This window comes from Pseudorca crassidens, chromosome 2 (genome assembly GCF_039906515.1).
Source record: "Pseudorca crassidens isolate mPseCra1 chromosome 2, mPseCra1.hap1, whole genome shotgun sequence".
In the NCBI taxonomy this organism is placed as follows: domain Eukaryota; kingdom Metazoa; phylum Chordata; class Mammalia; order Artiodactyla; family Delphinidae; genus Pseudorca; species Pseudorca crassidens.
In genome coordinates this window covers 42,925,658-42,939,805 of record NC_090297.1, presented here as the reverse complement: position 1 = coordinate 42,939,805, position 14,148 = coordinate 42,925,658, and the positions used below count along the sequence as shown (strand labels likewise).

General features: G+C 42.7%; 2 protein-coding genes across 12 annotated transcripts in view; one reads left to right on the top strand and one right to left on the bottom strand.

Moving 5' to 3' along the window:
• Positions 1 to 5,983, top strand: part of NRDC (nardilysin convertase) — a 91,425-nt gene extending 85,442 nt beyond the window's left edge. For 3 of the 4 annotated variants that reach the window (XM_067726115.1, XM_067726114.1, XM_067726112.1), the window contains 7 exons: positions 937 to 984; positions 1,272 to 1,324; positions 1,743 to 1,826; positions 3,639 to 3,729; positions 3,995 to 4,111; positions 5,119 to 5,208; positions 5,364 to 5,983. In XM_067726115.1, coding sequence (XP_067582216.1) covers positions 937 to 984; positions 1,272 to 1,324; positions 1,743 to 1,826; positions 3,639 to 3,729; positions 3,995 to 4,111; positions 5,119 to 5,208; positions 5,364 to 5,561 — 681 coding nt within the window. In that variant the 3' untranslated portion in view covers positions 5,562 to 5,983. The remainder of the gene's footprint in view (positions 1 to 936; positions 985 to 1,271; positions 1,325 to 1,742; positions 1,827 to 3,638; positions 3,730 to 3,994; positions 4,112 to 5,118; positions 5,209 to 5,363) is intronic. The other variant, XM_067726113.1, reaches the window with a different exon arrangement.
• Positions 5,984 to 6,324: 341 nt separating this feature from the next.
• OSBPL9 (oxysterol binding protein like 9) overlaps positions 6,325 to 14,148 on the bottom strand; it is a 169,051-nt gene continuing 161,227 nt past the window's right edge. For all 8 annotated transcript variants that reach the window (XM_067726130.1, XM_067726131.1, XM_067726132.1 and 5 more), the window contains 8 exons: positions 13,570 to 13,654; positions 12,735 to 12,845; positions 12,430 to 12,493; positions 12,160 to 12,300; positions 10,218 to 10,296; positions 9,298 to 9,389; positions 7,257 to 7,392; positions 6,325 to 7,030 (listed from right to left, as the gene is read on the bottom strand). In XM_067726130.1, coding sequence (XP_067582231.1) covers positions 6,956 to 7,030; positions 7,257 to 7,392; positions 9,298 to 9,389; positions 10,218 to 10,296; positions 12,160 to 12,300; positions 12,430 to 12,493; positions 12,735 to 12,845; positions 13,570 to 13,654 — 783 coding nt within the window. In that variant the 3' untranslated portion in view covers positions 6,325 to 6,955. The remainder of the gene's footprint in view (positions 7,031 to 7,256; positions 7,393 to 9,297; positions 9,390 to 10,217; positions 10,297 to 12,159; positions 12,301 to 12,429; positions 12,494 to 12,734; positions 12,846 to 13,569; positions 13,655 to 14,148) is intronic.

The window sequence follows — 14,148 nt, the reverse complement described above, 5'->3', positions numbered from 1 at the left end:
CCCTGTCTACATTTCTGGTGCTTAACCCAGAGAGAGTAGTATTTCTCCAGTTTCAGGCAGGATTTTGTATTGTAAGACGGAGTCTGTTGAGGTGCTTTCCATGGATCACCTCTTAGCACTAGCTTCTAATACAAACTGCTTCCCTTGGGGAAACCACTTCCCTCCTCACAGAGAGCATTTTGAACAGGAAGTTGATACAAGGTTTTGAATAGTTTTGTTGCAATCCTTTCAGAGGCATACAGGAAATCTTGTTGCTGATAAACAGGGCTTGCAGGGCACAGAGGCTTCAGCTTCCTCAGGTGAAGCAGGAAGGAATAGTAATGAGTCTGTATCAGAGGAGCCTGCAAGAGTCTGACTGGGATGCACTGGCAACACTTGCTCGTTGGCCTCCTGCCCTCTTTCATCCTGTTGTTTTGCCAGTCTCCAGGATAGCCAGGATGTGGTCTCCAAGTGTGGTATCTGCCTCTTATGCATTTTTCTTATCAACTAGTTTTGGGTCCGTGTGTGTGGCTGCAGAAGCTCCTATTCATATCCTCTCCATCTGAGGAATAGGTCCAGTTACCCAGACATTTCCTGCTCTCCTCCTTAGGACCTTGAACTGCAAGTACTTGATTTTAGGTTGTGTCCTCTGGGTTCTTTGGGCAGGAGCTGGCAGGCAGGTCAGGGATTATTTGACTCACCTCCATGTCTACCTGCAGTTCTGTGCTAGGGCTGGGAATACAAATCATCAAGCACGATTTCTGTCCTCACAGATCTCCTGTTTTGTGGGAAGGCAGAAAGTATAGCAATAAGAGGGTATGATGAACTCTTGGAAGAGAAGAGTGGGATAGTACTCTTCTGAATATCTGAATAAATGGTTGCTGAGAATAGCTGGATTATTAAAAAGCCCTGTAAGCCATTGGATTTTCAGTTGGTCAGATCAGCTTTTTCTTTCAGTCAGGTGCCAGGAGCCTGAAAGAATACACTCTTATGGAGCTGCTTGTGGTAAGTTGCATAAAGGAGAGTCACGATGTTCATGAGCCCCTGACCCACTGTGAGGACTGGCTTTCTGGCCTTTCTCCCTGAGGGCTAGGGACTTGGGAGTGGTCAGAGATCTGTGATTGGTAGGTGAGATGGTTATTTAGTGTTTCTCACCCAGTATGAATATGGACAAGGGGCCTGGGCGATTTAGGAGGGAGGCTGGACTCTGGGGTCATGTGTAACACTTTTGGGGGAAGAAATGGAAGTTTCTCTGCTGGGAGGAGTTGAGCTGATGGTATGTTGAATTACAGATGCACATGGAAGAGCCTTGTTTTGACTTCCTTCGAACCAAGCAGACCCTTGGGTAAGTCTGCTGGCAAGAAAATTGAGCTCAGATAAGACCTGGGGCTTACTTTGCAGGCTTAAGTTTATCAGATATCCTGACTGAGCAATCTCTCAGAGCTCTTTGGTCCTTTCATGCCTTAGAGTCGTACCTACTGGTCAAAACTTCTGGAATTTGCATCTTGGACTGTGATCAGGCTCTCAGTTTGGTCAAGCTTCAAGATTAGCAAGAGAAAAAGCTAGCCTGTGGTCCACAGTTCAGTAGAGGGTTGGATACTCTAACCTGAGAGTAAAATACATGTACACATTTATGGATCCTCTTCCAGGACCTTCAGGTCCAGTAGGGATGAGCAGAAACCCTTCCCACTCCTCTCTAGTGCCTCTGAGGACAGGGCCTAGGTGACTGCCTGAGCTCATAGGACTTTTCATTCTGGCTGTAGGTACCATGTCTACCCTACCTGTAGGAATACATCTGGGATTCTAGGATTCTCTGTCACCGTGGGGACTCAGGCAACCAAATACAAGTGAGTAAACGAGTGAGTAGATGGGCCCAACTATTATTTTTCTTGGCACAGAGAATAGGGACTGCATCCTTAAACCTCAGGCAGCTCTGACCATTTGATTCCCATTTAGTCACAGCTGCAGGGGTTGGCTCATAGATGGCCTGATCCTGGACTTAGCAATGGTGAGTATGAGGAGTGGGCCCATAGGGCTTGACTCAAGTCCTATGGTGACTACAGGGCTAGCCACTACTTCCTCTCTTCAGGCATATCTGAGGACCAGAAAGGCAGGGATGCCCGACCTGGCATTCATGCTACAAGCAAGGTATTGGGTTGGCCAAAAAGTTCCTTTGGTTTTAAAGTAAAAATAAAAGATACATTTTTCATTTTCACCAAGAACTTTATTGAACAATGTATTCACCATTTTTTTCCACTACCTTCTGCCATTTTCCAGGCAACTTCCTGATTCCATCTTCCCAAAACTTTTTATCTTTTTGAGCAAAGAACTGTCCCAGGTGCCTTTTACAGTCCTCCAGGGAATGGAAATTTTGTCCATTAAGAGAATTTTGGAAAGACCAAAATAAATGGAAATCCGAAGGTGCAATGTCTGGCTAATACAGTGGATGAATCAGAACTAAACAGCCAAGGTGTAACAGTTTTTGCCTGGTCATCAAGGAAACATGCGGTCTTGCGTTATCCTCATGGAGGATTATGTGTTTTCTGTTTACTAATTCTGGACACTTTTTGTTGACCACCTGGACACAGTTGGTCTAACTGGGAGCAGTACTTGTTGGAATGAATCGTTTGGTTTTCTGGAAGGAGCTCATAATAGAGGACTCCCTTGCAATTCCACCATATACACAACGTCACCTTCTTTGGACGAAGATCGGCCTTTGGTGTGGTTGGTGGTAGTTTATTTCGCTTGCCCCACAATCTCTGTACATTATTGTACAGTATCCACTTTTCATTGCCTGTCACAATTTGTTTTAAAAACAGAACGTTTTCATTACGTTTAAGTAGAGAATTGCATGGGGAAATGTGGTCAAGAAGGTTTTTTCGCTTAACTTATGTGGGAACCCAAACATCAACGCGATTAACATAACCCAGCTGGTGCAAATGATTTTCAGTGCTTGATTTGGATATTTTGAGTATGTTGGCCTTCTCCTGTGTGGTATAATGCTGATCCTTCTCTGTTAATGTCTCGATTTGATCACTCTCAACTTCAACTGGTCTACCCGACCGTGGAGCATTGTCCAGTGAGAAATCTCTAGCACAAAACTTTGCAAATCACTTTTGACACGTTCAGTCAGTCACAGCGTCTTCTCCATACACTGCACAGATCTGTTTTTGCGTTTCAGTTGCGTTTTTAATATACCGAAAATGTTGCTTTTTCTTCCATATTCAATATTAAAATGGCTACACAAAAATTCACCAACTTTGATATATTTTTTTAAATGCACACTGATATGACAGCTGTCACAATACAGTCTAACAGAATTGTTTTGAATGAAGTTAAAGACAACTAAGCGCTACTAGACCGATCTTATGGAAAAAAACGGAATGAACTTTTGGGCCAACCCAATACAAGGCCTTGTTGGTTCTCAGCTTTGGAATGGTCAGCCTGGCTGTCTACTGCTTCCTGTGAGGATACCAGGAAATCGGGCTAGAGGCGGGGTAGGGGTAGGGTTCTTCACCGTTCCCTTCCCTCCCACAGCTTAGGGGAGAATATCACTTCAGCCTCTTTCCTGGAAATATGCCTTAGCCCTGATTCTCTCCTTTGCCTTCTGCTTGAGACCTGGTCACTGATGACTTGTAATTGAAGGTGTTTTGTTTCAGCTCTGAAGTTGTTGATAAGAAGATAGAAGAGTTTCTTTCTAGCTTCGAGGAGAAGATCGAGAACCTCACTGAGGATGCATTCAACACCCAGGTGACTTTACTGTGTTGGCCTGGTCTTTTGTTCCTTGGCCCACCCAAGCCCTCATGACAACTAGACACCAGTCTTAACAGTGCTGTATGCTGGCTGGTTCTTGAGTTCTATAGCACCCCCCCTTAATCTGACCATGTCTTCCCAGCTTCATCCCTCCCCATCATGCTGGCAGGTCCATTACAAAGCAGACTGGACAGGGCCAAGTGTGTTCTGAGGGAACTGGTGTGAGGCCACACCTGAGGGTGTCTCTTTCTGATGGTAACAGGTCACAGCTCTGATCAAGCTGAAGGAGTGCGAGGACACCCACCTTGGGGAGGAGGTGGACAGGAACTGGAATGAAGTGGTGACCCAGCAGTATCTCTTTGATCGCCTTGCCCATGAGGTAGTAACACCGTTTTCAGAGTAAGACAGCCCAGAAAGGGACTCCTGATTTAACAGGAGACACAATTCTAAGCAAATTGGTATTGCGTGGAAGAGAAACCTGGGGCAAGTTATTTACTTGCCCATTCCTTGATGTGATTGATCAAATCTTGTTTCCAGACTGGCTTCTCTAGAGCCTTAGGTAGCCAAGTGAGCAGGGTGCTTGCTAATCCTTACTTCTGCTCCCCCAATTTCACTCAGATCCATTTTTAAAAAATTGAAGTATAGTTGATTTACAAAGTGTTAATTTCTGCTGTACAGGATTCACTTCTGCATATATATATATATATATATATATATATATACACACACATTTTTTTTTCACTTTTTTATTATATGCTTAGGTTCCCTATAAGGTTTGGGAGAAAAACGGCTTCAGCTACTTAAAGAAAATTGAGAACTTCTGGTTCTCAATTTTATGGAGTTCTTTCCCCAGATTTAAGGATTCTGTGTATAGGTCTTTGTGACAAATTCTAGCCCAAAGTAATAAATCCCATGGAAAAGAGCTCTGGGCACTGCAATCCATAGCTCTGATACTATAACCCTATGTGGTGAATTACCAAAGGATATTGAAGCAGAGGGGTTATTTAACAAGAGGCTTCAGTCAGCCCAGCTCTTCAGGTTCTGCGGTTTTCCTATTAGAAGCCAGAGTGTACCATTACCATGTACCTGAGAGGTGACACTAAGGTGTGATGGGTTTGGCTCAGCGTACAGTACTCAGCTGTAATTACACCATCTGCTACCTGTCAGGGTCAGTCACTGCTAAGAAACATGAAGGTGTGTCAGAGGCTCATTTTTATCCTTCTCCAGAAGGTTGGGAGCCAGCTGAAACGTGGAAGAATAAAACGATGTGCAAAAAGCAGGATCAAGGAGGTCTGCCTAGGGTGTTATGTTTAATATCCTTACAGAAAATACACTGTTAGTCTTTTAAAGCTTTCTTTCTTTCCTGTCCTCCCTTCCCCCTTTAAGATTGAAGCACTGAAATCATTCTCAAAATCAGACCTAGTCAACTGGTTCAAGGCCCATAGAGGACCAGGAAGTAAAATGCTCAGCGTTCACGTGAGTATGGTTACCTAAGCCGTAGCTCTGTCCTTTCCAGGGCTGTCATTTAGCACGTTTACCATTCCCTGAGTTTAGATTGGTATCAGAGATCCTAACAGGTCCCCAAATTTTGTCAGCATTCTCTCTCACCTCAAGTCTTTGGCCTCTTTCAGGTTGTTGGATTTGGGAAGTACGAGCCGGAAGAGGATGGTACCCCTTCCGGTGAGGATTCAAACTCTTCTTGTGAAGTGATGCAGCTAACCTACCTGCCAACCTCTCCTCTGCTGGCAGATTGTACCATCCCTGTTATTGATATCAGGGCTTTCACATCAAGACTTAACCTTCTCCCCTACCATAAAATAGTCAAATAAACTGCAATCTCATTGGCCTGAAGCACTGTGTATTTAAAAGTGTTTGAATTTTATGAAGTTAGTTACACTACTACTGCCTTAGGGCTTCCACTGAATTTTTGCACTGGCATCATAGAATTTGTCGTTCCCCCCACCCCGCCCCTCCTGTTGTGACTAACAAACCAACAGTTACTATAGCAGCTGCAGAGAGAAATTAGCAGGTGGGCCAATGTAACCAAAAAGCTTGCAGGAGCCATCTGAGATGCCCTGGCCTGTCCTGGTCCTCTCAGATTGAGAATCCAGTTCTGTATGACAGGCTTCAGAGGCCCTATGTAATTGATGTCTTCTTAGTACCTAAATGCGAGGTGCTAATACTAATACCTGTGTTGTTGTTTTTAATGTATTTAAAAATAAAGGTAATTCTGTATTGCCCTTCAGAATGAGCCATTTGCTGCTGTGGCATTCCTTTTATTAATTATATTTTGTTTCGGTGTGGGGTGGGGATCTAAAAATAAACATTCTTCCCAAATTCTCTAAGGCAATAAAATATTTTTGGATAAAATGTCGGTAGCCCTATGTGTACTACTTGAGAGTTCAATTAAAACATGCGCAATAGCATTGTGGGGGCTAAAGACAGAACACAGAGCCTAAGGAAAGAAAAGGATGGACCCCTTCATTACTTCAAGAGTCCCTGTAAAAAGCTAGCTCCTGTATTCAAGGCTGCCAAATAACTGGGTTCAAGTTTAATCATAAAAATAATAAAAGAAACACACTAAAAAAAAAAAAAGGTTGGAAAAATTACTTTATGAAGGCTTAAGAAGCACTGAGTATAATTAAACTGTAGTCCAGAGTTGGATACAATTTAATAATAGTTCAATTCCAAAATAAAAGTTATTGTAGGTAAGACCATGAAATTTCCTAACATGTGGTTTTAATACATTGTGCTAAATTTTCTAAAACAACTCAGAGGAACCAATATTTACAGTACATGGCGTATTTATGAAAAACCTGGCATCACCTATATATATGTATATATGTGTGTGTGTGTGTGTGTATATATATAGAACCCAAGATTATATGAGCTAGGAAACAGATGTTGTATATCTCAACAGCAATACTAGAGTGCAGAGTTTGAGACTGGGATTTATAACGTGGGATTTGGAAAAGGAGCAGACATCTTGTTTTCAAAACCTGAAGTTTTTTCTCAAGACCGAAGTCAACACTGTAACTGCCACAGAACAGGAAAAAGGGAAGCTTTTCTCGCTTTAATTGTTCATCTGCATCAGAAAGTCCAGTATCCCTGAGATAGGAACCACTGCAATAAGAAGGGAGTGAATAGGTTCTCCCAAAGGAAGACTGTTACTTCATTGTGCCTCCTGCCTGGGTCACCAGGAGCAAACCTTGCATTTCCCAACCTAATGCTTTGCAGCACCGAGACGTTTCAGTAATGGTTCATCATAAACCCAGCATTCTCCATCTTCATGAAATAACTAAAAGAAAAGGGGAGAATTCAGTTACACACTTGCTCTGTACTTCTATAATATCATACCTTTAATTATTTTATGTGCTCCCCCTCCCCCCAACACTGAAATGAGTGTTCATCTCATTCATCACCATGTTTACTCGGTACTTCAGTACTCACTGAAATGAACAAATAAGTTACAGCTCAGGGAACAGCAGTAGGGAGACTGAGGCAGGCTTCCAAAGCAAGCTTACCCTTGTCTCCCACTGAATTTCCTTTTCCTTCCTTTCTCGGGCTTCTGCTCTTTGTCTTTCTTCAAGTCTATGCTTGGCTTCAGTTGCTGCATCAATGTCTCTGATTTTTAAGTTGAAAGTGACATCCTTCCAAAGGCTAAAGAAAAGAAGTGAAGGTACTAATAAGTACTTGATGGACAGAGGAGTTAGCAGTCTTGAGAATGAAAGGCTAGATCCATCTAGAATATTATATAACTACAGTACAAGTCAAATGGCTTTAAATGCTGTAGTTCACAGACTATAAATCTTCGGCTGACACCAGGGCACTGGAGTAAAGAACAGAGAAGTGGTCTCAGAAGATTCCACTGCTAGTTGTCAAAGGAGGAAATACAGGATGGGCAGAAAGCTGGATATATGGTTAGGACAACAGAGGAGAAAAAACAGCTGAGACTGGGATTCCACTTCTGGCTGTACCTCTAACTAGTGATGCAACCTTGGGGCTGTCAGTTCACCTCTCTAGGGCTTCAGTGTCCCTTAGTATAAACCAAAAGGGGTATATAGTAAGATCAGATCAGAGGACCTGAGAAATTCTATTTCATGAAGACTCCCCTGGAATTAATAACGAAATCTGGGAGAAGCAGTTTGAATACAGAGAATAAGGGTCAAGAGATGCACTGCAGAGACTTAAGGCGAGGTAAAAGATTTGGCTTCCTCTCAAGGCCTGGAAAATGATAATTAGACAAGTCTGGTCCAAACAACACTTTAAAGTGAAGACTCCTGGGACTTCCCTGGTGGAAAGGGACTTCCCTGGTGGTGCAGTGGTTAAGAATCGGCCTGCCAATGCAGGGTACACGGGTTCGAGCCCTGGTCCGGGAAGATCCCACATGCTGCGGAGCAACTAAGCCCGTGCGCCACAACTACTGAAACCTGCGCACCTAGAGCCCGTACTCTGCAACAAGAGAAGCCACCGCGATGAGAAGCCCGCACACCACAACAAAGACCCAATGCAGCCAAAAATAAATTAAATAAAGAAAGAAAATAAAATAAAATAAAGTGAAGACTCCTAGGAGCTAGAAAAGTAGACACCCTAAGATTCCCCTTGTGTGAGTAGCAGAGCATAAATGTCTACAGATCTCCACTTATAACTATGAGCAGGCAGTCCAGGCAAGCAGACTGTTAACAAGTTAAAGACACAGGCAGGGTTATAGTTTGTAAGGTCTTCTTCACTTAAGAAATCCCCTAATATGCTAAACAAAGAACTTTAGTGCATGATTCCTCATACCACTAAAAGATCCTGATTTTATTGTACAAATGGAAGGGGGAAAAATTATGACATTTGAGACTACTAGAAAATTGAATACCAATTAGATATTTGATGATATTAAGGAATAACTGATTTTTTTAAAAAGTACAATGATGATATTGTGGCTGGTGTTTTTTGTGTGTTTTTTTGAAAAAGTCACTTTACAGATACATACTAAAATACTCAGAAATGGAATTTTTTTTTTTAAGTTTCTTGCAAACAAAAAAGACCCTAGGGAGTGTGGGTAGAGACACAAGAGGAAGGGGATATGGGGATATATGTATATGTATAGCTGATTGACTTTGATATACAGCAGCAACTAACACAACAATGTAAAGCAATTATACTCCAATAACGATGTTTAAAAAAAAAAAAAAAAGAGAGACCCTAAAGATGTTTTGATATATATATGATCTCAGTTGGGACCTCAGTACCATCTCTTACAAGCCATAAAGATGGTGATAAGTCAACATACACTCTATACTTATTATATGCCAAGCATCATACGTAGGCTCCATGTTTTTCTCATTTAGTTCTCACAACAATGCTGAGGTAGTTCCCATTTCAGGAAAGAAGGCAGAGAGGGTAGCTTATAGTCTTGGTTACAATGCAAGTGGTGGAGCTCCATATGAACCCAGGCATTCAAACTCAGTCTGTGCTGTTACACCCCGCTATACAGTCTCTACAACCCAGCCCTGCACCTATGCCTGGCCAATAGCAAGAGCACTGCTGCAAGCTCTAGTTATGTCACCTCCTTACCAGCGGGATTCGTACTCATTCTGATCTTCCAACTTCCTCACTTTCTTCTTGATTATAGGCAACTTCTTGGTATCTATAAAAACTACATTTTCCTAGAAAACAGAAGAGGTAGATAGATGTTTTATTGTTCACACTGTTCTAGAAGGAAAAGTCAACTCTTCCCAATAACAGATTTAATCATGAAATCCCACATGTTAGTGATGTAGACAATGAGTTCCATATGCAGTCTTCAGCCTAAATTATAATTGTTTGTTTTAAGTCTTGGTAAAGGCTCAATTCAACAGACAGTTTCAATGTGGCTATGTGCTACATGCTTGGGATGTAATCTCTTGGAGAGCTAGACAACTAATCCTAACGTTAAGTACTCTGAAGTGCTTTTTAAATTTCAAATTCTGAGTCCAAAATCCAATTCATTGGCTCCTCCTGTTAATGCCATACCACCTCCCTCCTACCTTAATTAGGTAGTTTGCAAGTTCCTTGAGGGCAAGGACTATCCTTGAGGGCAAGGACTATCTTACTCATTTCTGTATCCCTGGTGCCAGGCAGTTAATACATTTCTTAGACAAAATCAAACTGTGTATATACAAACACACGAGTTAATAGTTTAGCACCTCATTTTATTTATAAACACACATAGCATATATTCTAACGATATAGCTAACATTTACTGGGTGCTTACTATGGTGTCAAGCATTTTTTTTTTAATATATTATTCTTGAGTATTTTAAGGAGAGAGAGGAAAGTAAAAATCATTCTACTACCTGTACTGCTAGGTAAGAGGTGGGAGAAGGAAAAGGCTTGCCCTGAAGAGCTGGCATTAGAGCTCATCCTGGTTAAATTTCCAGATGAAGGAAGCCAGAGTAAGGGATGGGCTACGATTCAATGAAGCCTGAAACAAACGGCAAAACACAGGTTCTTACCCCTGTTGAGTATTTTGCATACATTACACCATTCCATTCCCCTTCAATTGAGCAGAAAGACTTCTTGTCATTTGGAGAACTAGATTAAAAAACAGAAACAAAAAACCACAAACATTTGTGTTAGTCTCAAATTGAAATTTCTCTACCAAAGAATCTCGTTAGTGTGACCTACCTACACAGAGCAGAACACAGAGGAGCAACTGTGAAGTCTTTGGTGAAGGCAGCTTAATAAAACTGGATTTCTCAGAGCCAACTATAAGAATGAGGGCCCTAAAGAAGATGCTAATAGACTCAAGATCCCAGAAACTGTGGGTATGAGATGCGCTAGGTGCTGGGACCATGGCAAACTAGGGACAGTCCCTGCCCTCGAGCTGTTCACAGTCTAGTGGGGAGACACTGCCATTGAGATTCTGGGTGGCAAGTGCTGTGGTGAGTTCAGGTGAGCACTGGAGACCAAGGGCAACACTGCTAGGATGAGGGTCAGAGAAGGCTTCACTTAAGGATACAATGCTGGAGACCAGGCTTTCATCTTCAGGCTGAAAGGGACCTCTGGGTCAAACGATTTTACCTCTTTTCCTAAGCAAGGATCCCTTCCTCAGAAGCCCCAACAGGTTTTACTTGGACATGACAGTGATGTGTATGGCAGGTATGGAACTTAGAAGATAAGCATTACAACAAAGGACAGATTAGGAAGGGCAAGGCATGGACATAAAAGGAGGCTAGGAGGTCAGAAAGAGAAAAATACACAGGGTAGAGGGATGAAGTTGCTATCAGCAGGCTGAAACTTGCTTCCTCTATGACTTGGTGCTTTGTGTGAAGGAGGACAAAGGGAAAGAAAAATGGTAGGATTCCAAGTTTAGAAGGTTATTGTGCAGTGGTTCTCAAAGTATGGTCTGGGGACCCCTGGGGCTTCCCAAGACCCTCTTAGGTCAAAACTATTTTCATAATATTTAGACATTACCCTAATTTGAAAAGCCCACCAAGCATTCTTTCAGAAGGCAGTCTTTCTATTATATAAGTCGCTGTGACTGGCCAAAAAATCTGCTAGCAGTTCCTGTTGCTGCTGGTTGGTTGCCTCTGAGGAATTCTGAGAAGCAGGCCCACGCAGGTCTTTGTTCTGGACATCCTATTTCCCCCACCTGCCTATTTTAGGGGAGCAGCCGCATTATCGTGGTGACTGGTGCTATTCCCTAACCTCTGCCCGTATTTTCTGACTGCAATATTATTTTGGATTTTACAGTGATCCTTAGTAATAAACATTTTGTGCTCGTGGTCCCGTCCTGCCCTGCTCAAGATTTTTTTGGAGGCTGATTCTGTCATCCAAATTAAATTATCTCCCTAAAAAACTGGTTAACCAATCCTATGTCTTCCATCTGCAACACTGTTCCCAGTAAGGCCTTTGAGGTCAGAGAAAGTCCTGCAGATTTTCCTCTTCTAGGCAGGCTCTAAACCACCCAACTGACAGCACAGCTGTCTTCATCTGATCCTAGAGAGTCAAACAGAACCAAGCAAAGATGTGATGGTTACTCTTTTTCCCCAGCAAAGCACAGAAAAAAGGACTATGAGGGCTTTGAGACACTTCGGTGGGAGTCACAGGGTCTCCTGTATGGGCTAGCTCATGGTCCAATCCAGCAATAATGAGTCAGGCACCCATAATCTGGGTTAGCTAGGAGATCCAGGAAGACTCTTTCAGTTCCCCATTTGCAAGTCAGGTTCCTAGGAAGGAAATCCCACCAATGACCTCAGGTTGTTCTGACCCCAGATTTTAGGTCTCCTCCTGAGATGGGATTTTAGGAAGAGACATGACACACAAGATGTGAAGTAAGTTTACAAAGACAGAACCATTAAAATGGTCAATTCCTGATGGAAGTTATAGTTCAAGACAAAAGGAAAAGTATTTCAGAGAAGCAGAAGCACCGAAGCAGAAAAACAAAATACCTACAAAATCTCAGCAGTAACTCTGTGCTTCTTGCCCCCATAGAAAGGTTTGGTGTGGAAGATGATATTGGCACTATAGCCAGTCTTGGAACAATTAATATTGCATTCTCCGCCTAGTTCCACCCAGGGCACTGTGAGGATAGACCTGCAAAATCAGAAGTTTCAGGTAAGGCTGACAGTTCAGAGGAAAGAATGGAGGGGCACAGCTTAAGGAACAAAGGAACAGCAGGGTCTGCTGCTTGCTAATCAGAGGAATGCACACAGCTCTACTTGCCTTCCATAACCATTGGGGAATGTGAGAATGTAATGTTCATCATGGTCTAGACACGAGACACAGCCTGTGGAGACAAGAGATGGAATTTCAGCTAAGTAGTTGACGGAATCTCCATTCAGTTTAGGGAAAATCAATCTTGCATCCCACCCCTGCTCTCACCCCCAATACACATGCTTCCCTGCAAACAATGACATCCAAACTGGCTTTCTGGGGCCATTTACTCTTACTAGATAGGTGTCCAGCACATATTAGAATGACATAAAATTCTATTAACACTGTAGTCCACCAAAAGCCCCCAGACTTACCCTGTCCTATGTTGTGCACCCCAATTGACATCCCAAGGAATTTTGATTTGGTCCAGATATGAGCATTGAATTGTATCTTCTTGTTAAAGCACTCAGCATAAAAGGCTGAAACTGAATAGAAATTGTTTTCAATTAGTGCACTACATAGCCATAGTCCCCTCTCCAACTCCATTAACCCAGAGAAAAAACTGGCTGCATGGGGAAAATCCTTTACCCCTCAAAGAACAGCCTTGAATGTAGTCAGAAATTACCCACCTGCCTTTTATACCCTGTTTCCCCCAATGCAAGCAACCGTTCAGGACCATGTGGGCAGGAATTTCCCTGAACCATGAGGCTATGACCAATCCCAGAGGCTTAAAGACAAAGAGTCTGTCTGTTCTTCTGGTCAGCAAGCATGTTCCTGGCCCAGCCCCAACCTGGGCCCATCCAGTATTACCAGTCTTAATGCTGCATCCAGCAAATAACACAGGAGGACACACCTTCTTTCCACTATGCCAGGAATATACTGTGCAGAAACTACGTCTTTTTTATATAAACTGTCTTCAGAGTTGCTGGGATCACTAGAGCACGGCTCATGCTGTAAAGATGACTTCAGAAGCACTAAAAGGTGGCTTCTCAAATCCCTTCTTTTTATATATCATTAAGCAGTGAAGCCTAATAGAGTCTTTGGAACTTATACCAGGAACAGATATGAGGAATCAATCCTCATAGGATTGGGAAGATACAGGTGGCCATAAAACTGACCGTACAGTGACCTCAGTTATGGAGCTCTTTATGACCCTCTTTAGACAGAACAGTTTGAAATTGGCTACTGCCGAGGAGCTCTGTAACTTACTGGGTGGATGATGGGAAACCTGCTCAGCCACGAATGTTACGCTATTCTTGGAAACCCAGGGAACTGGTCCTTCTGAAACTAGCTCCTGCAAGTAAACATAACATATTTTCTTTTGATGTGGAAACAAATGACAGCGCAGAGAATCTAATAACGAGTCTCTGCCTCCCGAGGTGGTTAACTGCTCCCTCCTCTACACACCCAAAACATCTCATATATACTTTTCTTGTAGCACTTATTCTACTGGAATTACTGCTTTGTGTCAGTCTCCCTAAGTCTCTCTCACTAAGACATTATTGAAGGCAAGGTGCCTAACTCAGGGCCAGGCCTGGCACAGAACAGGGACTTATCAATGTCTGCAATATGAACAAGAACAGACACATTGCTTCAGGAAAGGACTACATGTAACGTGTCATTCGGAAAGGGAAAAATACAGAGAGTTATTTTTAAGGAGAGATTATTATATGAAAGCCAGTGTGGGCCAGGGGCTTATTTTTTTCACCCCTAGAGGCCTTTTAGCATTTATTTGGGTCTTCCATGTTGGTTGTTTTCCTCAAATCAACCCCCAAATGTTGGAGCCCT